The following is a 26770-nucleotide window of genomic DNA, read 5'->3' on the forward strand; positions in this document are numbered from 1 at the left end:
ATCAAGGTCTCCATCTCAGCTGCTCCTGTGCATGCGGCAAAACACGCTTTGGGCCCCAAAACACGGCTCAGTTTGGCGCCCAGCACCCCGCAGGCGAGCTGTCCTCACCCACAGCAGCTCCCCCAGTGCACGTGGCTGTGCTTTGCTGGCTGGGGAGCCACAAGGGCCACAATCCCACTGTTACCCTGAACAAAACTCTGAGAAAAAAAAAAAAAGAAAAAAAAAACACACAGGGAAAGGCGCTTGTGGGTAGGTAGCGTGCTTGCACAGCAGAACTCCAGATAACGTTACGTTATTTATCTGTGAATGCTTTGACACCCAGATTCTCACATGCCCTCGTGACCAGGAAATTTCCCCTCCCTTTCTACCAAGCTCTGAGCTGTTCAAACAGGACAGCAGCTTCCCAGCTGCCCGTGGGCACGGCAGCTGCGGGGCCAGGGACGCACGGCCAGGTTTTGTTGGTTTCTCATCGATTTTCATTTCCCGATTTCCACGCAAATGCCGCGTGGCTCAGCACGCGGGAACACGGAGCGCTGCAAACCAGCGGGCCAGAGCCGATTTGGCGTTCAAGCATCCTTCCACCAAAACAATCCCAGATGGAAACACGCCCAGGGAGGGAACCCTAAAGCCTTAGGGTCACCCGACCCCAAATCCCGGTGGTGGGGAGCGCTGAGCCCGGCCCCACAGCACTATGCCCCCAGGTCCGGGGCAGGCTGGCAGAGCACCTGGGGAGTGTTTTCTTCTCGTTTTTGATCTTTTTGGGCAAACTTTCGCCCTTCGGGCCAGCAACCCTGCCAGGACAGCGCTCAGAGCGCCACTCCTGCAGCGCATCAAAGCCGAACATAAGCCTCGAGAAAAGCCCTGGAAGTAACCACACCAGCCTCATCCCGGCCGTGCTGGCTGCTTTTGTTTCGAGAGGGCTATAAATATGGGGGGGGACACACAGCCTGCCTTCTTCCCCGGGGCGGTTTCTCCCCCCCCCCCCAGCCCCCTTGTGCAGCCGCTGCCGGCTTCCCAGCGCTGAGCCCCGGCGCTGGGGCTGAGCCTCGGGGTGCGGGGGGGGGTACGGGGCTGGGAGCTAAAATAGGGGGGTTGGGGGCTAAGGGCAGCCGGGGGGGCTAGAAAAAAAGCTCTACACACACACACACGCACACACACATACACACACCTATCCACGCCCGCACTCACTCATCCCACGAAGTTTTGCAAGAACAACACAAAGAGCCCTATACGCATACCACCACCCCCCCCCAAAAAAAAAAAAAAAAAAAAAAATCCAATGAATACCTGGGACATCTGGGGCCTGAAGTTGATGTCCTTGAGGTCGATGGAGCCGGGGGAGAGGTTGTGGAGCAGCTGGCACAGCAGCACCCCGTCCCGCAGCGCCTGCGCCAGGTCGAAGACCACCGCCGAGGGCCAGACCACCCGGTGGTTGGGGGGCAAAACTTTGCAGTCGATGAGCCAGCGGCCGCACTGCCTCCACTCCTCCATGGCCGCAGCCTTCCTCCTCCTCCTCCTCCTCCTCCCTGCTCAGGGGCAGCGGGCGGTTGCCCGAGGGGCTGCTCCGCACCGCGCCGCCGCGCTACCGCCCCGCTCCATCGCCGCTCGCCGCCCGGGGAAGCATCGGCGGGGAGGAGGAGGAGGAGGAGGAGGAAGGAGGAAGGAGGAGGAAGGGGAGGAGGGGGACGGCGCCGAGTTTTCCGGCGGAGGGCTGCCCCTGCCCCCGCTGCGGCCCCACCGCCGGGGCTAGGCGCGCCGCATCGGCCCGGGAACAAAGGGGCCGCCCCCGCGCAACTTCGTGTCCCCCCTCCCCAGTCCGGGGAAACTTGCTCCTGCTGCTGCTGCTGCTGCTTTTGCTCCTTTTGCTGCTTTTGCTCCTGCTTTTGCTCCTCCTGAAGCTGCTGCTTCTGTTCCCGAAGCTGCTCTCGCTCCTGGTGCTGCTCCTGCTTTTGCTCCTGCCCCGGCCCCACCTGCACAGCCGCGGAGCTGGCGCTGGGGACGCCCCCGCTGCCGTCGCGGGTGGGAATTTGCTGCCCCCCCCCCTCACCACCACCCCCGGGCCGAAGCCCCCGCCCCGCCGGGAGGAGCTCCCGGCCCGCCCCCGCCGCCCCTTTGTCTGCGGGAGCGCTGCACGCCTCCTTTCCTTCCCTTTTATTTTTTTTTTATTTTCCCCTTTATTTTCTCTTTTTGCACCCCCCCGCTCCCTCCTCCTGCAGCTCCCCGCTCCCCGTCCTGCTGCGGACCCCCCCAGCCGCCCGCTGCTCCGCTCCCCCCCGGCCCCCGTTCGCATTTGGGGTCCCCAAGACCCCCCCCAGCACCCTCCCGGCCCTCCCCCGAGCAGCCGCTGCTTTGTCTGGCTCCACGCTCCCCCTCTCCGGCTCGTGTTTGGGCTGCAAATACTGCAGGGGAGATGTTTAACCCAAACAAGCGATCGTGTTCCTTGACTTTCAAACACGAAGACAACTCCTATAATTAATTACCAGCGTATTTATTGCAAACCTCAACTCTTGGCCATTAACTCCTTGGCAGCAAACTCCTGAAAATCTCTAATTTTCCCTCGGTGGCTCCCATCCAAATCAGCACACTTCAGAGCAGCCTCTTTTCAAATCTGGTCTGAGTTTTCTTTGGAGATCCTCTCCCAAGAGTTTGTCAATTAATTTTCGTCCTGGCTTTCCAGATAGCCAACACCGGAAGCCGAGGCTGGGACGAAGGGAAGCTATTAACCTGGATGTCAAACAAATGCAACGCTAATCTCTTCCAAATGTAGCCAAGTGGAGATAAAGAAGAAAGAGCAACTCTGCTGGCATGACCCTTCGCTTCCAGGATGGGAAGGAAGATCCCTGTAAAGAATGAAAAACAATTGTTTGATATTCCAAGGACAGTCTGGCGAAGCTTTTTTATTTTATTTTATTTTATTTTCAAATAGCACGGGAAGTGCTTCTTTTAGCCTAATGTGCTGGCGCTCGGTCTGCCCCCGGTCTGGCTGTGTGTGGTGCCTGGTGCACCTCTGGCAGGGCAGGGTGGGTGCGAGTATAAACGGAGAGGGAGCAGCATCCCTGTGCCCCGGCCTCGCAATCAGAGCTGTGCCCTGCCCTGGGTGTAGTGGGGAGCATGCTGATCTGCAGCTCCCCGTACCCTGCGGAGGTGATTTCTCTCCATAACTTTCTCATTCCTGAAGTTCACCATTAAGCCTCTCTGCCTGGGCTCCAGCAGCACCCAGTGGGCAGGAGTCACGCAGCCATTGAAAGGCGTGGAGTCCCGCCAGGGATAATTTTGGGTCACTGAGCCCTAGTCTGCCCTGTGAGATCAAGTCTGTAGGTAGAGGGCTACAGAGGAGTTTATTATATGTGTATAATTAAAGCTGCTTGCTATGGCCTGGCTTTTTTTACTGCATAATAAAACCCCTGCTTGGCCCTCGGACACTCAGGACCGATCGCTGCAGCTGCAAAGCCAGCATCTGCGTGGGAGGTGCTGAAGCAAGGACGCTTCTCACCCACCTCTGCAGCAGGAAAAACAGCTGATAGCAGGGATTTCTGAGAGGGGAAACAACTGGAAGGCAAAGCTCGGCGACGAGCGTGCAGCCAGCACGCACTCTTGTGGGCTGCGAGCTGCAGATCATACAAACGTCCTGAACCAGGGGAGTACGGGACAAGCAAAGAGGATCTAGGAACTGCTTCCAGTGTGAACCTAAAGCTGAAAGGGGGATTGGACAAATGAAAAGGAGCACGGGGTGGGTTTTGTGCTCGAGCTGGTGCTCCCCTCTCCTGCCCCTTGGCTCTGCTGGGAATGACAGTTAGAGAATGAAGGACAGCCAAGGAATGACAGACAGCCTGGGAATGAGAGACAGGCAGGGAACGAGAGACAGCCAGGGAATGACACGCAGCCAGGGAACGACAGACAGCCAGGGAACGACAGACAGGACAGCCTGGGGCAGCGGCGGAGCTGCTGGCAGAGGCTGACACCACCCTCTGCTGGGCACCCAGCGCGCTGCTCTCGGCGCTCGTGGCCCATCCTCGTGTTGCTTTCTCAAGTGAGAGGCCTGAGAGATGAGCGCTGGAAAAATACTAAAACAGAAGTAGTAACAGAAGGGGCTTCGTGGCTTTTCATCCCCGGGGTCTCAGTAACTCGGTGCCGGCAGGAGCCCCCAGCTGGAGCACGCAGAGAAGCTGCCACCTCGCTGCCTCTTAGGAACATCCATCTGAAAATCTCCCTTAAATACCAGGGCCGTGCCTCCACGAAATCCCCATTTCCGAGTGTCCATGGATTGCCATTGCCACCTTCTGGATCAGGCTGCGTGTGCACCAGCCTGTCCCACAGGACACCCATCTCCAGCTGGGGCCTGGCTGCCCGGGCAGGAGCTGTCAGCAGTCACCGTGCAGCCTGGCACCGCTTACATCGTGCCATGAGACCCTGTGGGCTCCCTTCTCAAGCTATTTTAGGAAAGCTGCGGGAGGCACAGCTCGGCCAGCAGTGCTCAGCAGTGGCTCTTGCTCGATCCTCGCGAGGGACAGGTCGCACGGCTGCGGCTGGTGCAGGCAGGGAGGAGGAAGATGCAGGCAGGGAGGAGGAAGATGCAGGCTGCACACCCCACGTGGATAATCAGGGTTGAAGTGCTGTTGTCAAACTACAACTATTCACCGGTGCAGACAGCAATTCTGTCTGGCTCACCGCCTGCTGTAAGCACCTGATCGACCTGCCCAGACAGCTCGTGGCCTGGAAGAGGGATTGCAATTATCCTCCTGCTAGCAGCCCTGCACCCCTGCCAGGACAGCCCGAGGCTGCTGTGGAGCTCCTGAACCCCTGCACACCCAGAGCAGCCGATGGGGGTAAGTGCCTGCAGGCTGGCAAAGGGGAGCAGGAAAGCAAAAAGCAAATCTGGTTCCACTCAGTGATTTCACATTTTGCTCTGCAGCTTCCACAGGGAGGGGCCTGGGCTGGCTCCTGTCTCTGCTGTGCTAGCGGGAGGGGATCAGGCGGAGTCGGGGCATCTCCAGTGCTGACCACGTCCATGCGTCCATCCTCCCGTTGTCCTTCCTTCCTTCCCTCCTCCCCTTGACGGGAAGCGGGCAGGAATTCCTTTTCTCTCCCTCTGTGCTTCCGCGCAGCCTTTGCTTGTTTCTCCCTCCTCCTTTTCCCTTTTATTAAATTACCCTCATCTCCCCCCACGGGTTGTTTTTTCCCTTTCCAGCATACTTTCCTCTCCCCCCCTTCTAAGGACGGGGAGTGTGAGAGCGGCTGGGGCTGCGTTCAGCTGCCCAGCAGGGCAAAAACCCCACCAGGGCGCTGCCTTAGCGGGCGCTAAGAAGCTTGGCAGCTGAGATTTACCTCCACCAGCATATAAAATAAATAAATAAATAAAAATAATAAATAATAAATAAAAATAAAATAAATAAGCAAATAAATAAGTAAACAAACAAGTAAATAAATAAATAATAATAATCTCCCTTCGCTCAGCTCTCTTGCTCCGTGCCAGGGGAACCCCAAGATGCTGCTGTCGGGGCGCTGCTCGCCCCAAAGCCAGCACCGGGAGCGGCTGGGGGCGGGCAGGAGGCGAGCACCGGGTCCCCCCCGAGTCCCCCCCGGTCCTCCCCGGCTCCGCCCCGGCCCCGTCCTCTCCCCCCCGCCGTTGGCTGCGGCTCCTCCCCGCCGTGATGCGCTCGGGAGGCGCCTCCGCAGCCGCTCCGCGGAGCCGCGCCGGGGCCGAGCCGAGCCGGGCCGGGCAGCGCAGGCACGGTGGGGCCATGGGGGGCAGGGAGCGCCCAAGGGTGGGGGGCACCCTAAAGGGGGGCAAGGGGTGGGGGTGGGAAACCCGTGGAAGGGTGGGAAAAGGGTGGAGGGAGGGGAAACGGGGGGCGGTGCCAGGCCTTGCTGTGACCCTCGCTGTGTGTCCCCCCCCCCTCCAGGTTGAAGCCCCTCGGAGCGGTGCTGTCGGGAGGTGATGGGTGGCCCAGGAGGGGTGCGGAGACGTGGAGGCAGCGCCTTGGGTTGTGTTGGGCGCTATCCGTCAAGAAGGGACTGGGGGAGCGCCGGGCTGGCGTCGGCGTGAGGTCACGCAGGGGTGCTGAGGTCACGGACGGGTGCTGAGGTCACGCACGAGGTCACGCACAAGCCTGGATGCTGCTGGTGGCCCCTTAGGTGTGCCCTACAATTCGGGGCTCCATCCTTTGGAGAGGTGACCCTCAGCCGGAGCCGTTTGCCCCATTACTCCCAGCTTCGTGCGCCCGGCCCCTCTGCAAGATGAAACGGGCACCAGCACCACCGCTGGATGAGCTTCTGGAGAAGCCCTGGTTTGTTCCCTAAGCAAGGCCAGGCTGCCCGCTGTGATTTTCGGGTGCGCACATCCCCGTGCCCTCTTCTGAGGGGCGCTGGTACCAGGCATACAGCTCACAGCCCCCAGGAGCTGTGCCCCTGGGGATGTTCTCCCCTGAGCACCAAGCTGCCGTCGGTCTGCACCGCCCCAGCGGGGTGTATTTCGGAGCTGCCGGGAGGAAGATCTCGCCTTTGAAGGCGCCCTTGAGCAGATGACTGACAAGGTGATGAACGGGAGGGTGCCCCTGCCCGAAAAAGCCTTGTCCGAGGGCTATGCCCGGCTGCGCTACAGGGACACCTCGCTGCTCATCTGGCAGCAGCAGCAGCAGAAACTGGAGTCAGCGCCGCCCAACACATACCTGAGCCGGAGCCGCAGCATGTGGTACTCGCAGTACGGCAACGAAGCCATCCTGGTGCGGGACAAAAACAAGCTGGATGTCTCCAGGGACACGGGACAGTCCAAGTTTTGTGCTATCATGTAATTCCGGTGGCTGGGCACCAGAAATCTGCACGTGGAGACGAACCAGAGTTGCAGCAAGCTGGAGGTGGAGGGCTCGCGCCGTGCCACCAGACCTGCGGCTAAGGCCGGGTGTGGGATCGGTCAGGAAGGCTGCTGGAAGTTTATGTTGATTTTTGCTGTCGGTAGCATCTGATTTTGCATGTCGTTGAGTGTATATAGCAAAACCAGCCTCGCTCAGGAACTGATAAGCCTGTGTTTGCCGCCTAGCATCATCAGCAGGGTCCGTGCTGGACCATGTGTTGCTTTAAGTGGCTTGTGTACCGTGAACAACACCCGCTGCCATTTGGGAACTGGCCCCAGCAGGCACTTTACCTTGCTAGTCCTTAGGCATTGCCAAAGCTCTGCGAACACTGGTGGGAGATAGGCGAGTCTAGATTGGTTTCCGCTGAGATTAAGATTTTAGGAAGATTATCTGCTAACACACACAGCCAGTACTTGCTCTGCTTGCCCTGTCTGCCTTTAATTACTTCCCTGGAAGTGGTCTCTTAGAACCAGGTCATGAAGTTAAATGAAAGGGGAAGAGGGAAAAAATGTGTTGAGATTTTTATCTGAGCCTTCAAAATACTTAACAGGAAAGGTGCACTGCAGCTTCATCGTCTGCAAAGCAAAGTGCCCTTTCACTTTGGCATTACAGAAATAAATTACAGACAGGACTTCTGGAGCCAGTGCAGCCGAGTGCCTTCCTGCAGCAAGATCCCCAGCCCCATTAAAGCTTGCACAGGCCCCAGCTAATGCTCCAGGAATGCATTGCCGGGTGAACCACCTGAGAGGGAGGGATGGGCCTAAGAGAGCAACAGGAAGAAAGCTGCTGTAAACACACACATCTCCAGCCTACTGAGGTCTGCTTTGCACGTAGGTTTTACTGCATGTAGGAGCTTGAAATGATTTCTAATTCCGGTTGGATAACATCTCTTGCTTTAGTAGATCTGGTACACATACATTGTGTCTGGCAGCATTTGTTTCAACCAACTGAAGGGTTTTAGGAGACAAAAATACTAGTGTTATACCTCTCAGCAATGGGTCCTGCTCTCAGGTTGTTGCTGTTGGAGCCGAGTCCCTAACTTCCTCATGACAAGGTCAAGCTGAGGACCCAACCCAGCAAGCACCTAAACCTTTCTTAAAGACAAAGCAGAACCACTTCCAGGGCTGCTAATTATGTTCCCAGGGTTCAGCATTGAAGTGTAACATCGGGCTGAGCTCTGTGTGCTCAACCCAGCAGTACTTGGACATGGGCTCAACTTCCAGCAAATCAGTATTTGATGTTGACTTCAAGGTGGATTATTTACCTGCCTAAAATTAGGCACAGTCAGTACCGCTATCATATTTATCTAAAACCTCTCCCTTTAAGCATTTCTCAAGCACTTTATTTTTTTTTAATATAGCAAAGAAGAATTTTCTCCACCTCTCCCGTGCGCATTAAATGCACAAACACTGAGGTTTGCTGAAGTTGATGTGTTGAGCAGAACATACCTGTGTTACTGTGAGATCAGAGAGGTTTGGTGTACTCAGCCCTGATCACTATATTCACTGCAAAACGTGGGCAGCTCATTTTTTTAACGTAACTATTTATGCATGTGTTAATGTTTGGTACCTTGTGTGTGCTCATAAAACCAAACCTGCTGAGATGGACCTCGGTGCTTCCCAGCCGTAGGCATCGCTCTGCACGCTCAAAGAGTCCTCTTGGTCTTGGCAGGACGAGCTCTAGCTGAGAAATATTTTTGGTGTATGGTTTTTCAGCTGGGGAAGAAGCATCCGGCAGGATTCACAACACTAACTGGACTCAGAAAGCTGCTGGCAGGGCAGCAGAACCACTGTACGGAGTGGGCTGGTTAAGGCAGGGCACTGCCTGGGACACGAGGCGCACCTGGGGCTCCAGACAGGTGAGCACTAAAAAAAAAAAAAAAAAAAAATGGGCAGGAGCCTGGCCCCAGGGCTCCCCTGGGAAGCACAGAAGCAACCTGGCAAGGCAGAAGTGGGCTCAGGACTTTTCCAGCAGCCCAGGGGAGCGCCCTAATCCTGGGAGTTTAAGGAACGAGGGAGAACAACAGCACATCCCCAAAGCCAGCTGTTCATTTTCTTTACTTTTCTTATAGAAAAACCGCATTTATTTTTTTAATTTCAGTAAGAAAGATGATTTATTTTGGGTATAATCAGTCCCTTTTTGTTTATGTGGCTGGTAAACCAAAATTCAGCTTAAAACGTTAAAACTATTCAGGAATAAAAGCTTAAGTGTGTACATAAGTTCTTCCAGGACTGAGGGCAGACAGGACAGTAAGAGATGCTTGACTTGTTCTTCCCTCTCGTGCCCGTGAGTGTGAGTGCAGTTTCCGTAGCTGTGTCCTCATTAGTCACAGCAGGTTTCTGGGGTGGCTGCTGCGAAGCGAGCATTTCTGTAAGGCAGGTGGGTAGTGTTAATGCACTGGTTTAAAATGCTGTTTTAGCCTCTTTGGTTAAGTGCATTAAAATTATTTAAACGCATCGTTGTGTGCAGGCGTGCGTTTTTCTTCTGCATGTCCCTCAGCAGGGGGTTACCTCAGGTACTGGTGGGGCCCCCCTGAAGTCACAGCACTGCTGGAAAAGATCACTTGTGGAGGCAGCAGCCTCGCAGGAGAATTTTAAAGTCTAGGTTGGAAAAAAAAAAAAAAAAAAAAACGTTTCCATGGGTTTCCAAGGGCTAAGCAAAAGAGGTTTGCTGAAACCTTCGAGATCACGGCTTTTAAGCCCAGCGAGCAGGAACAAGGTTAGAAAAAGATTAACCCTGCAGGAACCTGGCTGTTGTAACCCCTACTATATAAATAAACCACCAGGCATCCATCTGAGAAAGCTAACAGAAAAAAAAAATAACCTTCAGTAACCAAAATAGCTTTTGGCCATCATACAGCAATGTCAGGACTGTGCTGTGAATGCAGTCAGCCGCTGTAGGACCCCCATTTCCCAACTGCATCTCCTATGTCCTGCTTGCCCTGGGCTCACTGACCTGCGGGGCCAGCAGCCGCAGCTGGTGAGAAATTCCCTCTGGTTTTTTAAGGTCTTGGTGGCTGGAAAATAGCATTAAACTTGGGTGAGATTTTCAACCTCCTTGTATTCAGCTCAACTTACCTTTATCAGGTGCAATTCTCACAAGGTAAGGCCCCTTCAGATGATAGGTTTTTCTAGGAGGGGAAAACGTCCTTCCTTGGCTGCCCCCCTGCATTAAAGCAGCCCAAAACCCTCACAAAAAAAAAAAAAAAAAAAAACAAACAAACAAAAAAAAAGGTGTATTTAGCATATGGCAGGTACTGAGATGTGATTCAGAGCCCCCCAGGCCAAGCTGGCAGCACCCCAGACTTGCCCTCTGCTCTGCAGGCAGTTTGCTCCCAGGAGTGCAGCACACCATCCGTGCTAACAGCTGGGCTTGCAAAATAATTCCCAAATTATTTCACTTAGTATTTTTATGTTTGTTTGGTGGCAATGCTACTCTACCAATTGGTAGGTCAAAGCCCCACTGGTTTTCAGCTGAGCTGCCACACCTGAAAGGGAAACTGAGGAAAAGAAGAGGAGAGGGGAAAATATAGTATAAAACTGCACACACAAAACAATTTTTCTTTTTATTATGAAAACAAAACAAATGCCCCAGGACCAGGGTCCATTACCAGTAACATCAAAGATTACTTTCTAACTTTTTTTAAAAATTCTGTTGTGTTTGAGGCCAGCAATTTGCAATAAACAAGCTAAACTACTTACATTGACTTTTTTTTTTTTTTTTTCCAGTAACTGACATTTACAGGAATATACTAGAAATGGCACTAAAAAGTTTTAAGAAAAAGTTACGGTAAATTTGCATGCACATCATACAGAAAAGTAACATTTTTTTTTTTAAATATTAAAAAAAGGAAAAACAAAACAAATACAACAACAAATCTTTCTGGATTGGTTATGCCAGTATCAGGGATAAGTTCTAAGTGGCCTGTGTCAAATCCTAGCTGGTGATTTATTTATTTTTAAAAATGACATTTAAAAAGATATGCAAATACCATTTTTGCTTTAAATGCATCTCATTGTTTTACAAGCAAGATAATGCTGCTAGTGTAACGCATCCTCGCCCTAAATTTATCTTTGACAGTGCAGAGCCTGCCCAGTTAGCCCTAGTGGTAACTGCTCATGTAGTAGAGTATTCCTTTTTTTAAAAATTACTAAAAAGGTTGTGTTTTGTGTTTTTTTTTTTTTTGTTTGTCATGCCCCAATCCCTTCCCCCTAGCTCCAACCCCAGCTTTAAAAAACATCATTCCTTTCAAAACAAGGAAAAAATTAAAAACTGGTCTAAGAGTCCCCAAAACAGAGAAAGAACTAGATTAGGTAACTGCAGTCTGCTTCTACCACATAGAGAACATGGAAAGAGACCTCACTGGGTAACTAAATTTGTATATATACACGCACACACGTGCTTGTGTATGTGTGTGTGGGTGCGTGCAGCGATTGTGCACACACCCCACAGACATCAGCTACATAGTCCTGAAATATCAGTTCTACAGTTACAAACCCTGTCGGTAGGAAAGTTTAAAATCACATCGATACAAAACTGAAAAGATTTTGTATAGACAACATTTGGTTAGCAGAAAACTGTCGGACTCGACAGATTCCTTTAGTAGATAAACCAGGGCCTGAGCCCACGGGATGCGGATCTCCCTCTGGTCCCATTGAGCCTACATCTGATGGTATGCCAGGAGACAGGCTGACCTTACAATCAGATAAAAGTTTAACAAAGTTTTTAAAGGTGCAGTAATGCTGGTTGATTGGTATTAGGTCTGGTCAGAAATCGTTTTGTCAAAACAGGAATTCTTCAGAAAAAACAGTTTCAATAAAACTATGTGTGTATGTATACATATGAAATCATACTGATTTCAGTGAAATTTCCCCTGGAAAACAAAGTTAGACTTTGTTCATTCAAGAAAAAATCCTACCATAAAAAATTCAGTCTTTTTCATTCTGAAGTTTAAAAATGCCATTTCAAATGTTACTTACACATTAGATCATTTCCAAGTTATTTCATGACATCTGCACTGACGTGTCATGCAATACAAACTCGGTTAAATAAATGCTCTATTGTTTCCGTTTCCAACTCATTAAGGGCAGCTGCTACTTACTATGGACTGAAAACATCTCTTCTTTTCAGGAGACACTCTGATCTGGATGTACAAGAGGCACCACTACTGACATATCAGGAGATAATGAGCACTACAAACAATACGAAAATGAAAAAAAATCTAAGAACATTTTGCAGTGAAGAGTCACCGATTTTTTTTTTTTTCCCCTGAAATGGTCACGGCAAAATGGATTTATCCTGTGAGCTGCCATTCATTGGAAAACATCTTACTTTCCACGAAAGTTTTCCACCAAATAGAGAAGCCCAAGTCGCAGCTGGCTTATCAAGGATAGGCAGGTGCCTCTTCATCTTTCCTTTTTTTTTTGTTTTGTTTGCTTGTTTTCCTTGCAAATCCCCAGGCTAGGACAAGTTTGCCAACTAAAGCAGGGATCCTCCTCCAGCACTGCAGACAGTCCCAGGCCAGGCCCCTTTCCATCACTTCACGCTTGTTTCCAACCCTTCGGCTCCAACCTTTCCACTTGTCAGGACAGACCTACGTGTCCAGGTGGGTGTCTGCACCCTGGCCTCAGCGTCAGGGGACGGCGGCGTGCTGCAGAGCCAGGTCCTTGGGCTTTGCATGGTGGTGATGCTGGTGAGAGAGCTGCTGGGCGGGCTGCCACTGCCTCCAAATGCTGGCTGGGGGATGTTCTCTGCACAGGAGCACCTTTTGTCCGGGGCGACCATCACCTTACATCAACAGCATAGCTCAAGTGAATGCAGGAAAGGATTTCAGCAGGGAAAGCCGGGAGCCAGTTTCTCCAAGCTGTCGTGGTATTGAATTGGTAGCAATTAATTTAATTAAAAGTACTAGTTAGTTTTGATAATGCAAGTCTCAGACACTAGGAGAAAGACAGATGAAATCCAAGCTCATTAAAAAAAAAAAATAAGCTTAATTAGGTGTATATTACATCTCCTCATAGTAAAATTCTGAAAATATATTACTAAGTATCTGTCTAGGGGAAGGTGTTTTTTTTTTTTTTTAAGGGCAGAATTTAAAAAAATATAGCAACTAAAAATAACTTCATTGTTAATGGAAAAGAAAAATCATTAATTTCAGCAAGAATCAGAACACACTAGTCCACGCATTTTCCAACACTACAGGAAACTCAATCTGCAAAGATTGGAGGGCTTTCTGCCAGTGGGCCAAGCACCCCAGCAATTACAAAATGAGCTGAGGACGTCCAGCTACTTACAGCAGCTTACAGAGCATCTCTTTCAACCCTTAACAGAAAACGGGAATTCCTTTCTACAGCAAACTGCAGAGTGCTATTGTCACTACAGAGATAAAAGACACAGACGGGGCCAGTAGGCTGTATGAGATGCACATCTGAACAACCTGAAATGCTGATCCTTGAAAGATGGATTTCTAAAGGCCAGATGCAAGAATAAACTTCCTGATAACACCATCTCCTAAGGGGCTGGCTAATAAAACCTCAGGTTTTCACTAAGTGACTGGCAGCTGAATGTGGATGCAGTAAGTGCAAACCATGGAGTGCTAACAGCAGGCTGGCCCCGCAGCCCCCTGGCTTTTCAGCAAAGGGCTATCCCCCCAGGCTCCACGTTTCCCAGCACACCAGCTCCTGTCCTAGCTCTTGGAGGCTGACTGTGCAACAAAAATCCCGTGCCAGGGCTGAGGAGCCCTTTGAGGCCACTCCTCAGCAGGGTGAAGTTCAGGGCTACGCCACAGCAGAGATGCAGCCTTCGGGGCTGGTGCTGGGAGAAGGAAAGGCATAACTTTCTGTTAAACTCTGTATATTTTCTTTACAATAAAAAGCTAAAAAGTTAAGAATTTACAATAAATTTCTGCCCCTCAGATTACAAATTTTATATAATTATAGAACTGGTGTTTTCCTAAAATTGGATTATAAAAATCAAACCCAACGCTGTTCTACCAAAAAAAAAAAAGAAAATGGAGAGGGGAAAGACCTGTGGAAATAATACAGACAAAAAATGTGCTGCATCAAGAAATTACATCTACCTGTATGTCTTCAAAATTTGTACAAAACAGGAAATAAAGGGGCTGAAGTGAAAGGACAAAAAGAAATGAACACACAAAACATGACAGAGCACCAGATACACAATAGACTGGACTGTAGCACCTGTAGGTATAAAGTCCTATGTATTTAAATAACATGTTTATTTTTTTGTTGCTGTTTTTTTGTTTTGTTTTGTTTTTTATCTGGTTCAAACCACATTAAAAATCTGCATTTCTGCTGGTCTTGTTATTTTTTTTTTAGTAAATTTTAAATGACCAGTAGTGTTTAATAAATAAAGTACTTATATATACATGAAATTAGGGACAATGGAAATGGAGTGTATTGCAGCAGTGCAGGTCGAAACATTCGTCTGACTCTGAAGAAATTGATAGCCTCAAAAAAATTGCCTCTAACCCCCCCACCCTCCCTCCCTTACTATTATTGAGGTAAACATTTCAGTGTCTGGAAACCTCCTTTCTGTGTGACACAGAAATAGCATTCCCCTTCTAGGAGCTCATTGCAGATACAGAGATAAGGGGAAAAACAAAGGAAAAGACAAAACCAACATCCCTCTCCAAGTCCCCTGCCAGCTCAGCCTCAGCTGGGGCTCAAGTGCTCTTTTATTTTAAGCCCAGACTGAGGTGCTTGTCATGGAGAAAGTACTTAAGCATGTGTCTAATAATGAGCACATGACGCCTTGGTCACTCTGCAGGGATCACTCCTTGAGGTCCAGCTGAGGACTTGCAGCCAAAAGCTGTTTTCAATTAAACGAAAACTTTCATAGACAGTGTCAATTTCCTGGAAATTATCTATTTGATGTTAAAAATAACATTTCCAAGAAACCTGAGTGTCCCTCGCTCTCTTCTTACCAAAATATTCCCAAGAAAAATAAAAATTTTAGTGGAAAAGACTAGAAATGCAGACACTTCTATTGCTCATGTGCTTAAAATTAAGTCCATGCTTAAATACCTTCCTGAACAGGTGCCTATGGCCTCTACGAATATTAACAAAAAATGTTAGCAATCCACAGTACATGAGAATTTTTTGTTTTTTATGTAAAAAGATGATAGCATCTGACATTTTCATCACACTGTAGACTTTGAGATTAAGAATACTAGTGCTAATAACAAATACACCAACTAGTTCCAAAGCTAACATCTTTCAGATACAGTACCATTTTACAGAGATTCCTTTTTTTAAAAAAGTTTTTCTTTGTGTGAGCCAGGTGGGCTTATTAAGAGAACATTTCTGGGGAGAGGGAAGGGGCAGGAGGGAAATGTACTACAAACCTTGCAGAACCTTCTAGTGATCTCCTGCTAAGAGTTCCAAGTTCTTCCATTTTCAAGAAATCTTCTTTAGTTAAAATGTATTTTAGAGACTTTATGCAAAGGGAACTATTTGTCATAAAGTCTAGTCACACACACACACGCACACGCAAAGATCTTTGACCTATTAAAAGAGCGCCCCCCAAAAAAATGGAAGATACCTTTTATAACACTGAATTAAAAAATAAAAAAAACAAGTCAGAGAGGAAAAAAAAAAAAAAACCTGACCACTGTGGAACGAGAGCAGTATATTAAGGAGAGAAAGGAACACTGCAGAGCATCGGTGAGAGTGATGTCCATTTTGTGTGTAAGTGTCCGTAACTCATTCAGAATCACTGCTGTCCGAGCTGGAGCCGCTGGAGCTGCTGCTCCCAGACTCAGAGGAGCTGCTGCTGCTGAGCCGGGAAGGGCCTCCAGAGGGAGCAGAGCCGGATTTCTCTGCAGGAAAAGAGGCAGTGAAGCAGTTACTTGCAAGGAACTGAACTAGAGAAGGTTTGCCCACAGCTTTTCTCATCCACTGCTTCATTTACAACCTCGCTTTGCATGGCCAGCTTATTTACCCATTAGCTTTACTCGCTGGAATGGAGCCTGGCCCGTCAGAGGATGAATCTCCTCCAAGACACCTCCTGTTTAGCTCCAAGGGGAGCTTCCACCCAGACGGGGATCAGAGCAGACCCCACACAGCAGCTCTGGTGCCCAGCAGCAGCTCTCTGTGTGCCCACACTAATGGCAACTACCACAGATAAATCCACGGCTACCAGAAGGCAGGAGCTTTGCCTTAGCAAGGCACACTACAGCTTTCCAGGCACCGGTAGCACAGTAAAACCACAGCCTTTACCTTTCTTTGCAGGTTTCTTGTTGTTGTTTAGCTGCCCACTGACGTCCTGTAAGCGTTTTTCTAGTTCTTTTTTCTTTTCCTGAGCTAACTCTTCTTTAGACTTTGCTGCTTGCTTTTTTCCGCTTGCAGCTGTGGAGGAGGAATGCAACATTTCTGAAACTGCATGGTTGCGGGTGAAAAAAAGAATGGACATCGCTATTTTACAGGGCATGTACGGCTGTGGGACCACTCTGCAGCGACACTGCTAAGATCGAGTGATCACACAGCAACTACACATCCCAGATAGAGGACAACAGGCAAAGTTGTCTAGATTATCCAATCACCATCATCCTGTAACATGCACTTTAAGAGAAACCTTCTGGAAAGTGTTTTAGAAGATAGAAATATCCATGTAATAACCTTGTAGTTACAGGTTACTTACCAGCCAGTTATATGGTCAATAGTTACACATTTCTAATTACAGAATTGTTACATGGGTTTTCTGCCCTGTAAAATAAAGTGTCCCATTAAAGGTTGTCAGGAGGAAGCATCTGCCATTAAAACTTAAGACACCTCACACAAGAATCGACTGTGTTTTACGTTGCTTTAGATATAAGACAAAACAAAAAGAACAAGTTAAAAACCAATAGAGGCAAAGGCTGGCAAGACAACAAGAACACAGCTGCATCAGTTTGGACGGAAATGGTAGGAAGCACCAGCACTACTCATGCTCCTGAGCAGAAGAAATATCACTCAGAGGAGGAGTAATTGAACACAGGTGTTGGCCAATATCAGAAGCAGACAGGGGCCGTATATTTTGCCTGATCCAGCAAGGAAATACCTACGTTTCTGTGCACTGTTTTAAAGCAGTATTTTTTTTTTTTTTTTAAAGAAATCTGGAAAGCAGAGTGCTAAGAGGGTGCGCCCCTGAACACCAGAACAGGCAGCAGACAGCAGGAGAGTCTGGCCATGGTCAGGAATTAATGCTGTGTCTGTGGGCCAGGTTCACCAGCCAGCCAGCTCAGGACAGGCTGGGCTCAGAGGATTGGACAGACAGACATCTGATGTTGTGTGTTACTCCATGCTTTGACTCCAAACCTAATTCCTAGCAGCTCTGGAAAATCCTTTCCTCAACTATTCCACCAGCGAAGGGGGGTGGGGGCAGAAATCAAAGCAGTACTAAAAAAAAAACAAGAAGAAGGGCAGAAGTCTGAGCTCTGCTTAAGCCACCTGAAAGTCCCGTGGCGAGGAAACAGCGCTGTGGAAGAGCTGTGAGTATCTATTAGTTATGTTATACTCTTCACAGGACAGCTTCCTCTTAACCAAGAAGCAGAAGGATTGAGTCAGGACCACTTCAGGTTAAGCAGCACCCTACTGCTATTTAGCTGGAGCCAAATCCTCAAGGGGCTACAGCAATTCACTCTGTGGATGAGGCACAGAGAAAAGCCTGTACTGTACAGCACTGTACACTCACCAGGGCATTGACATTCACCCCCTCATCTATCACTGAGGATTAGATGGTAATCAGGCCATCTAGGAATAGCAGCTTTGGCACAAACATACAACTGAGACACATCCAGAACCCTTAGGTAACCCAGGTGACTTTGTGCGAGTCGTTTATTCCCTCGGTGTTTTGGATTCCAACCACACTTTTTTTTTTTTTCCTTCCTAATTAGATAAACTATTCAGGATAAGGAACCAATCCTTCCAGGTATCCTTCTAGGTATACACACATTACACCCAACACAATGGGACTGAAACCTTTGTAGTGCCTTCTAAGATCAGGAATAAAGGTATCACACAGGTCTTGCAGAGGAACAAGTTGTCCCTCCAGGTCTCCATGAGAGGGCATCATGAGAAGGAATATTAAAACCAGAACGTTTCTGCATATTTTCTCTGGGAGAAAAGAATCTCTAAAACTCCCTGTCATCACCTACCCAGCAGCTGGATAAGAGAATCTCAACAAACATGCCCCGACTCCAAAGCTGAGCCCAAGAGCTGGTTGGGGAACGCGTGCCCCAGGAGGTAACTTACAAAATGGTTTCCTTTGTTTTTTCTGTAAACAAGATTTCACGTATCTCTCCAGTTCTCGCAAAGTTGTGGGCTTCAACGTTTCAAAATCTATTTCTATCTCGTCCGGGTTGGAGTCCCTGAGGGAAGGTTCCCGCGACTGGATGATGTGCACCACCCTGCCCAGCTTCTCCCCGGGCAAGCGGTTGATGTCCAAGCTGAGCTGTCGTTTCTCATCATAGGTCATGGGCAGGCCTTCCTCCTCCTCGTCCGAATCATAGGTTGCAGACGCCTGTTTGCCTCCTTTCTTGGGCTGCCTGGGGAGGTTGGCAAGCATGGAAACATTCATGGGTATATAAAGAGCAACGAACTCTTTCTGCTACTCCCCTTCCAACAAACATCCCAATGCTTTTGGCTTTGAACCTCTAAGCCAGATAGCTTGAACAGCACCACAAAAAAAAAAAAAAAAAGTTCAGAAAGCTGAGATCAGCTGTTCTACTCCTATTATATTTTAGTGCTGTGAGGCATGACTACAAGCCCAAGTAGCAGCAGGGGGGCAGCAATGAAATAGCATGTTCTTGCCGGCTAGGCAAAAGGCAAAAAGCAAAACCTTATCTGACAGTGATTGGGCAGGGATTGTGAGAGAATCAGACAGTGGAAATGTGATGGCTCTGCTGCCAGCCCTAACTTAAAAACTCCCAGAGGTTGTCTGGGAACAGAGACACTATTCAATTGCGAGTTAACTGTGCTGACAACTGAGCTTCACCAGGGAATTCAATGGGACAAAAAAAGGGACAAAACTGGGCTGAAAGCTCTTGGTATTCCCACCTAAGGCGAGTTGTGGGAGGCAAGCTCTCACCTGTTAGCTGTGGTCGTGCTGTTTGCTTTTTTAGCTGGGGCTTTCTTCTGCTGGGCTTGTTTCGGTGGTTGAGCCACCTTGGGTTTCTTCTCCTCCTCAGCTTTTACTTTGTGCTTTTCCTTTTCCTTCTCTTTGTCTTTCTTTTTCTTCTCTTTTTCCTTCTTCTCTTTTTTTTTCTTTGGTTTGTTCACTGGTGCTTGTGACAATGCAGCTAGCTGCTCATGGACAGCTTTTAGCTTCGGAGAGAAAAGTGAAAAAATAGATCAGAGTTCAAGGCAAGATAACTCATTCCTCCACATACACTTCCTCTATGTCCTAGACATGTAAATATATCCTCAAGTTAGTGATTGAGCAGTCTACTGATTGGACTTCGGAGGCTTTGCTTGAAGTTCTTTAAAGAATGCAGTGCAAATGTGCAGAAGCTAACTGAAAAACTTAATTCTTGCTTTATAGTAGCAAATAAAAAATAAGCTTAATAGTTTGGTCTAGAGTGTTGGCAATGTGGACTCTGAAATGCCAGATTCCCTTCTTGGGTCTGCTATTAACTTGCTTTGAGACACCAGATAAATCGTTTTATTAATGCTTTGTTGCATTAAGGTAGTACCTACGACCACTGCATAATAAAAAAGGCCATGGCTCAGAGCTTGTAACAGCCAAAACAGCTTCTGTAGATGAGGTACAGGGTGAAAATATCACACAGGAAGATTGTGACGGGTGTCATTGTGCCCAAGCTCTCATGCCAAATGGGGGTCACGTTGCTTACCCAGATCCCCAGTATTGTGTGCCCCTTCGTTCACAATGGCTGAATACTTTGGCATCCCCAGAAAGCACAGAACACCAGCTGTGAGAACGGTTATCTCAAGGAAAACTACCATGACATCAAAAGTACACTTATTTCACAGCTGGGAGTTCTTCCCCTTGAGCTGGCAGAAGGGGAGATCACTCTGCTGCATCGCAGACTAGATGGGATTTTTAAGAAAGAAAAAAAAAAAAAAAAGCATTTCTGCTAAGCCCTTTCTACTGCACAGACACACATACAGACACACAGCTCGGCCACTCCAATAACCTGCTCCTGGAGCTCTGCCAGCCGAGTCGCTCGCTCTTCTTCTGAGTCTGAGCTGTCTGAGTCGGAGGAGCTCTCCTCGCTGCTGTGGCTGCTTTCTGTGCTTTTGCTCACAACTGGTGCTGTCGGAGGAGGAGGTGGTGGGGCCTCTGCAGGCTCATCAGGCATCTTTGCAAACCTCATCTCAAAGACATCCTACAAAAAAAAGGGGGGAAAAATGGTGACAAAGGAGCCTCGGCCACAAAGACCTCATTCTTGTCTTTCAAACCCACCAGACACCCCACCACGGGTCAGGGTCCTCCTGCACTGAACAAGGGGTTGTACCAGTAAATAACAAAATACACTGAGCACTCTAGAGCAGGGGTTGAAATCGTCATAGTAAGATATAGTTCCTCCTCTCATCAAGGACAAAATTAGTCTTGCAGTGGGATAGGAGCAGGCAGGGGAAGGTCGCTGAATCTCCCTTTGAGATCCTTTTGTGGCTGGGAAGGTTGTGGAGGGGCGATGGGCTCTCACAGCTCTGCTTCCTGGGAGGCTTCTGCATCTTGTCTGCACCAGCCTCTGCCAGAGAGGGGCACTAGACTAAACGGATCTGACCCATTCTGGCTTTTCTAACCAACTTCCCTCTAGGTTTGGCTTCACTCTTTGCTGCTCCCCAGCTCAGCAGACTTCTAAATTGGTCTTTAGGTCTTCCATAAGGTCAGGGAGGAATCTCAGCCTCTGCACACCAACTGCACAGCTGGTCTTAATGCCAGGATCCCCCACACCCTGTGCAAAGACTGAAGCACTCGCTGTAGTACTGTACATTTCACAGTTTTCAGCTCAATTTCTGGCACAATTTCTCCCAGTTTTTCCAAGGTGCACGTACAGAGGGGCATACACATTCTGAAAACCCAAGAAAATGCTCCCATTACTTTATACAGCAATGATTATAACATTTTAGGCATGGCATTGGGCCATGCCATGTGAAAAACACAACAGTTCTGCATCAGAGAGTATCTAAAGGCTCTTTTCAAGGACTGGAAGAATCACCGACTCTCCCCTGATGGTGCCAAGGGCAGATCCATGCTTGGATGTCTGAATGGACACCGTATAGCTGTACTAAATGTACTCTGAAAGATGCAATTGTCAACACCTTTACCTGGAGCTTCCTGGCCATGGCTACCACTTCGTGGTCTGGAGGATTGTACTTGTAACAATTTGAGAACATTAACCGAATATCTGCTGCAAAACCTTGTGCATCCTGGTATTCCCGACTGTCCATTTTTTTCTGCAAACAAACAAGCCAAAGGGAAAGGGGAGAAAAAGTCATAAGCAAAAAGCATTTATAGTAATTGCATGAAGGATGTGCGTCATGGGGAGGGCTCAGAACAGCTTCAAAAATCACATTTGTCTAAGAGAGCAGTAGTTTGATCAGGCTTATTAGCTCCTAAATAACATTTAGAGTTTCTGCTTTTTAAAATAAGCAAACAAAAGCCAGACAACTGAACAAACTGATCTACTTCCACAATAGTTTAAGCTCTTAAGATTCTATATTTGGGTTGTTTTCTTTAACAGCACTATGTAAGTTTGTCAGGGCCCCCCTTCTGCTAGAAAATAAAGGCAGTCAGACAGGGAAAGAGTTTGCAGGATTAGAAACTAATGTAAGCAGAGAACATAGACTGAAGGGCAGGGAGTCAACAGACAATGTTACAATGACAGGATTACCTTCAGCATGTATTTCTATATGCTGCTTGGGTATTTTTACCCTCTAAATCTGAAAGGGCAGAGAAGATTACAACCATCTCCCGGCTGCCTTCTAACACAAGGCATGAATTACACTTGGTGATTTCTACACTAAGTCAGGCACTTGCTGTTAAGCTACAGACCCAGCTCTTGATTTAAGAAGTCCAACCGACAGATACAGAAAGGATACGGAATTCACCCTTCACGAACCAGTTCCTCATGTTATTTCCTACTGTTGTGAGGAAAAATATCAGGAGCTAAATATTTGCACCTTGTTCCTTTCTCTCATTTTCTAGCTCTCAACTTCATCTACTTCTCTTGCTGTTTGGGACTGAACGATTTGGTTTAGAGAACAGTTTATGGCATTCCTAGCACTTAATTGATTTTATGCATGTATTGCTACCACGTATAAAACCTTAGCTCCAATTGCCCCTACCAAAAGGAAATTTTAAAAAGCTAACACTAGATTTCATTTGCATCTAAAAAACACGGTTTTAAAGACACTCGCTGTTTGCCAAGTGCTCGCAGCCTCCCTTTTGTATGTCTTGTGCACCTGTGTCCCCCAGCGACAGGCAGTCGGGCTGCAGATGTGATCGGGCAAGGCTCCTTCCCCACCAGAGCAGAAGGCAGGGTGCTTAGGCTTAGGCTAGAAAAACTCCCACTTGTTCGATGGAAATTAAACATATGTCACAGCTTTGAATACGGCAGATACCGGAATTACTTTGAGACATTGCAGTGACTCCTAAAACTGCTTTTGCTCCACGTAAGGCAGAATTGCACCTCCAGGGATACAGCTTTTGGAGGCATCTGCCTGCAGGGTGGCTCCTGCAGCATCCCTCCCCGCAGGGCTGCAGCTCGACGCCTGTCCAGCTCCTGTCTCGAGAGCTCGTTCCCTCGGAAAATAAATGAGGAGCAAGCCTCCGAACTGCAGCACAAAGATGGGGAGGGAAACGCAATTTGTGTGCCTCTCCTGTCTGAAGGAGAGCTGGCCTTGTTTGAGAAGGGTCTCAGGCCAACTCCAAAGCAAAACAATATGCTCGAACGAAAGGGTCCATTTATTTTAAAAGATGTCTTGCTGCATGAAAGGCCTTTTTGATATGCTTGTATTTGTTTGGCACGCTCAACAGCTGATTACAGCCTGTGAAATACATTTCAGTGTCTGAGGCTTTGCTTTCATCCAAAACCAACAGTTTTATAGCCCAATGCTTTAAACTGTCGATTTTTTTTTTTCTGCTTTCGTGTAAAGAAAAATTAACTTGACAAAAGAAAGGATTTTAAAACGATGTGGTGGAATATATTTGGGTTACAAATTCACCTTGATATATTCAGCTGTTTAGCTTTTTTTTTTTAAACATTTACAATGGCAAATCAGAAGACACAGATAGCAGGACTGGAAAGACATCAGTCTGGGGGCCTACTTGTGCCCTACAAAAACTGCCTCAACCAGAAGAGCTGCCTTGGGAAACTGCATTTGTACTTTAGAATAGGTACAATTAAAGCAATCTTCCTAAATTTCCCCAAAGAGCCTTCTTGTCACTTTCAAGACCCCAAGACTCGGCTGCTCTGAAACCACAGCAATTCACTGCCATAAAGCTAACCAATAAGCACAGTCGGATCCCTGGACGTAGCACTTTATTCCCAAAATAAACACCTTTCTAAATCCTCTTACGCAGCAAGGACCATTGTTTGTTCACTGTGGAGCAAACCAAAGGCAGAGCCATCCACATCCCTGCTGCTGGGCTCTGCAGGACCTCATCCTGTGCTGCACAGCAGGCACAGCACCCTGCCTCCACGTGCCCAGGCTCCCCAGCACCAGTGGTGGACACAAACACACTGCAGCTGAGCCCTGCACGCCTGTGGATGGGACAGCAGCAGCACAGCACTGCTCCAGCTTCACAGCAAGCATTTCAACTGCTTCGGGGAGTTAAGGCTGCTGCCTCTTTGATTTTAAAGCATAACCCATGCTCTTCTCTCCCTTTCTCCCTCCCCGTGTTTCATCTGTTCTCTGCTCCAAACAGTTCTGCACTTCTTGCCTGCTCTGTGACGACCGAGACCCCTGCAGACCCCCTGTGCCCTCAGATCTTCCTGCTTGCAGTCCTAGTCCAGCACAGCACCCCAGCACACCCTCAGCTCCCAGCTGTGACCTGCTCTGCTGCAGCCTCTCCACCTCTCACGGCACAGCCACAACAACCAAGCTGCTGCTTCCACCACGCAAACCGTCTCCAAATCCTTCCGAAGAACACCTCTGCTGGGCGCACAGCCTGAAAAAAATATGCTCCTGGGCAGAAAAGGTATTCCCTAGTGAAAAATCAAACTTGGTACAAGCAGAGAACTGAAGTTCCAAGCAGCCAGGTACTGCGGAATCCACTGCAGCTGCAGCAATGTTTATGTTTTAGTTCCTCACGTAATTCTTTCAAGATTAGTCTGAAGGCCATTATTTGCACTGCTTTACCACAACCATTGTCACTCGTGCAGAATTACATTTCGAGCCTTTCAGAGCCACAGAGAAAGCCCCTGACACCTGCCCTGCCTGCAAATGGCAGGTTTCTGTTCCAGGCACTTAACGTATTATAGACTGCATCTCAGAAAAGTCACGCCATGATCTATCGGCCAAGGGCAACGACAACAAAACACTTCATAAAGAACAATACAAGACAGCACTTCAAACAAGTTTATTAAAAAAAAAATCTACTACGTAGAAAGACAAGTCCAGAGTCTTTACATACAAAAGACTCTGTTGGGTCTGCCAGCAATTCTTCTCCAGCTTTCTGACCTATACTACAAAAGTACAGAGGGAAAAGAATCACCTGCACTTGCAGAAGAAGTGCAGAGATGGACACTTTTTAAAAAGAATAAAGTTAGGACCACAAAGAGTTTCAAGAATGAAGCAGTCACCAACCCCAAAAATCAGAGCATTGCAGCTACTTTTTGCAAAACGCAGCACAGAAGCCCTTGCAACAAGAAGCCACCTAGTCACGTGTGAAAATATCAGCTTTGACAGTCAGGATTCCACTTCTTTCATCTGTAATCTTACTGCGTTCACCTGGGCTTGATCCACCAGGCAGCAGGTATCTCTGGAGAGACCCACGGCATCCCTATGAAGTCAAGGAGCTGCGACGGAGCTGAGACCACGTCTTGAAAGGACTAGGTTCGCCAGTACAGTAACTGAATGACTTCATCTAGGACACCATCATCTAATTGTTTTCACAAAACAGGTAGAGAAGAGGTTATCAATAACTGCATCCCTCTAGTGTGATAACGAGAATTACAGCTGCACTGAGCCAGAGACACCTCTCCCCATCTCAGCCACGTCTGTGAACCAGACACACTTTAAAGCTACTGGACACTTCAGGAACTCTGAGCTGATTTTGGCACAGCCCATGATAAGCACAGGCAGATATAACTGTATGCACAGTACGCCAAACATCGTGACCTCCTGAGGTCTCCTCCAACCTGAATTACGCTATAATCCTAGCCACATGGATGGACCTTCAAGCCAAGTGGAAAAAAAGATGACTCCATTGCAAAGGGAATTGAGCAGACCTTGACAGCAAGGGATGCAGTCATATCGTTAAAGCAACGTGCAAGGACTAAGTAGGCCTCTAGTACTGGCCGTCCAAAATTAGCAGGATGGCAAACAAACTGCAGAACCAAAACTGACAGGAACTTCTCCCTCCCTCATCCGTGCTCAGAGCAAGAGAAAATGGAAAGTTACTCAAGAAAACATTGGGACCTTCCTCTGTCAGCAGAACATCCCAGCCAGGCACCAGTGCTCCACCTCTCCAGACTACACCGATCAACCCAGCCCTTTCTCTTGCTTTTACCACTTGTTTCTGGCTCCCCCTTCTTGCTCGCAGCTCACCTCACCCTTCGTACACTCTTTTCTTCCCAGGAAATTGCTGCAGGCCTTTAATACAACTTGGCTTAACTGCAAGTCTAAGAAAATACTGCACATTGCACTGGTTTATGTAAATAAAGCAAGGGCGCAGCAAGATCAGGAGATGAACTGTCCCCACGCCCAGCTCCACCAGAGCCCACTTGCAGCACTTTTGGCAGCTCAGAGAGGGCCTTCGTTGTACAAACCAAATCAATAATAATGTTTAGTACTTAGGCAACACTTTCCAGATATATGTCTTCCCAACAGCTCTGTGAGGTAGGTTAAATATTATTTATCCCCATTTTATGACTGGGAAAACTAAGGCACAGAGGCATGGGGAAACTTGCCAAGGACCATGGCATCAGGATGGCAATTAACTCAGACACTTCTAACTCTTGCTCTAGTCCTCAGCGCACAGACTGGGATGACATGATTCTATGATTCTGTGACTATTCTTTCACCATTAAATAATGCAACTAAAATACTCTTCGAAATGCTGTATCTGCAGTAAGAACCCCTGCAGCATCATGGCTGAATGAAACGGCACATCAGAGCACCATGTGCTGCTGCCAGGTACTGTGAAAGATTTCACCAAGGAAGGTGTAAGGAATCAGGAATGAGGCTGTCCTTTTGTCACCTGAACATTTTAAACAATTCTAGGCATTGGCCAAGCTGGGAGCAATACAATCCTGGCATGCCCATGAAAGCCAGCAGAGGCACCTTAACTTCCTGCACATGGAAGAAAGTCTCACCTCCGCTGACATCAATTCCAATGGCCAAGCAGAAATGGGAACTAGAAAGACACAGCTTTGCTCTGTGGATATTTAGGAGGGGCTAAGAAACTCGCCCAGTCTATAGAGAAAAACATCTTGAATATCGGACCATGCTAAGCTAAAGTCTTGAAGAGCCAATCTTGTACCACACAAGCATCACATTATTCCCTCCCCCTGCCTACCAGATCATCGTGTTCCAGCTGGAATTGCTCAGCGTAAGCCTATCTGGACCGTGCATCATGCCAACAAGTAGCCAGGCAGCGGTTTCTGGAAATGGGATACTATTAATTGAATCCTATGAAATACAGCACCTCTTCTTCTCCGAGCGCAACACGATCCCAATAACACAAGTTTAAATAGCTGGACTATCCGTAAAGAGAAGAGGATGCCATCA

General features: G+C 48.2%; 3 protein-coding genes across 10 annotated transcripts in view; 1 reads left to right on the forward strand and 2 right to left on the reverse strand.

Annotated features, from left to right (window-relative positions):
• The window catches only part of VAV2 (vav guanine nucleotide exchange factor 2), a 123554-nt gene extending 121540 nt beyond the window's left edge, over positions 1 to 2014 (reverse strand). For both annotated transcript variants that reach the window (XM_084494303.1, XM_084494304.1), the window contains exon 1: positions 1288 to 2014. In XM_084494303.1, the coding sequence (XP_084350429.1) occupies positions 1288 to 1491 (204 nt within the window). In that variant the 5' untranslated portion in view covers positions 1492 to 2014. The remainder of the gene's footprint in view (positions 1 to 1287) is intronic.
• Positions 2015 to 6521: 4507 nt separating this feature from the next.
• Positions 6522 to 9307, forward strand: BRD3OS (BRD3 opposite strand; the record flags this gene model as incomplete). The annotated part of the gene is made up of 1 exon (XM_084494309.1): positions 6522 to 9307. One exon carries the CDS (start codon positions 6522 to 6524, stop codon positions 6789 to 6791), a length of 270 nt encoding a protein of 89 aa, XP_084350435.1. The 3' UTR covers positions 6792 to 9307.
• Positions 8255 to 26770, reverse strand: part of BRD3 (bromodomain containing 3) — a 42554-nt gene continuing 24038 nt past the window's right edge. For 4 of the 7 annotated variants that reach the window (XR_014685088.1, XR_014685090.1, XR_014685091.1 and 1 more), the window contains 8 exons: positions 21143 to 21271; positions 20005 to 20196; positions 18939 to 19174; positions 18104 to 18396; positions 16091 to 16219; positions 11953 to 15690; positions 9807 to 10039; positions 8255 to 9451 (listed from right to left, as the gene is read on the reverse strand). Coding sequence is in view for 2 of the 7 variants with exons in the window: in XM_084494305.1 (XP_084350431.1) it covers positions 15575 to 15690; positions 16091 to 16219; positions 18104 to 18396; positions 18939 to 19174; positions 20005 to 20196; positions 21143 to 21271 (1095 nt within the window). In the remaining 5 variants the exon portion in view is untranslated. Of the gene's footprint in view, positions 9452 to 9806; positions 10040 to 10378; positions 15691 to 16090; positions 16220 to 16511; positions 16577 to 18103; positions 18397 to 18938; positions 19175 to 20004; positions 20197 to 21142; positions 21272 to 26770 lie in introns of those variants that run through there. The other 3 variants (XR_014685089.1, XM_084494305.1, XM_084494306.1) reach the window with 3 other exon arrangements.

This window comes from Aythya ferina (genome assembly GCF_964211825.1).
Source record: "Aythya ferina genome assembly, chromosome: 20".
Lineage (NCBI taxonomy): Eukaryota > Metazoa > Chordata > Aves > Anseriformes > Anatidae > Aythya > Aythya ferina.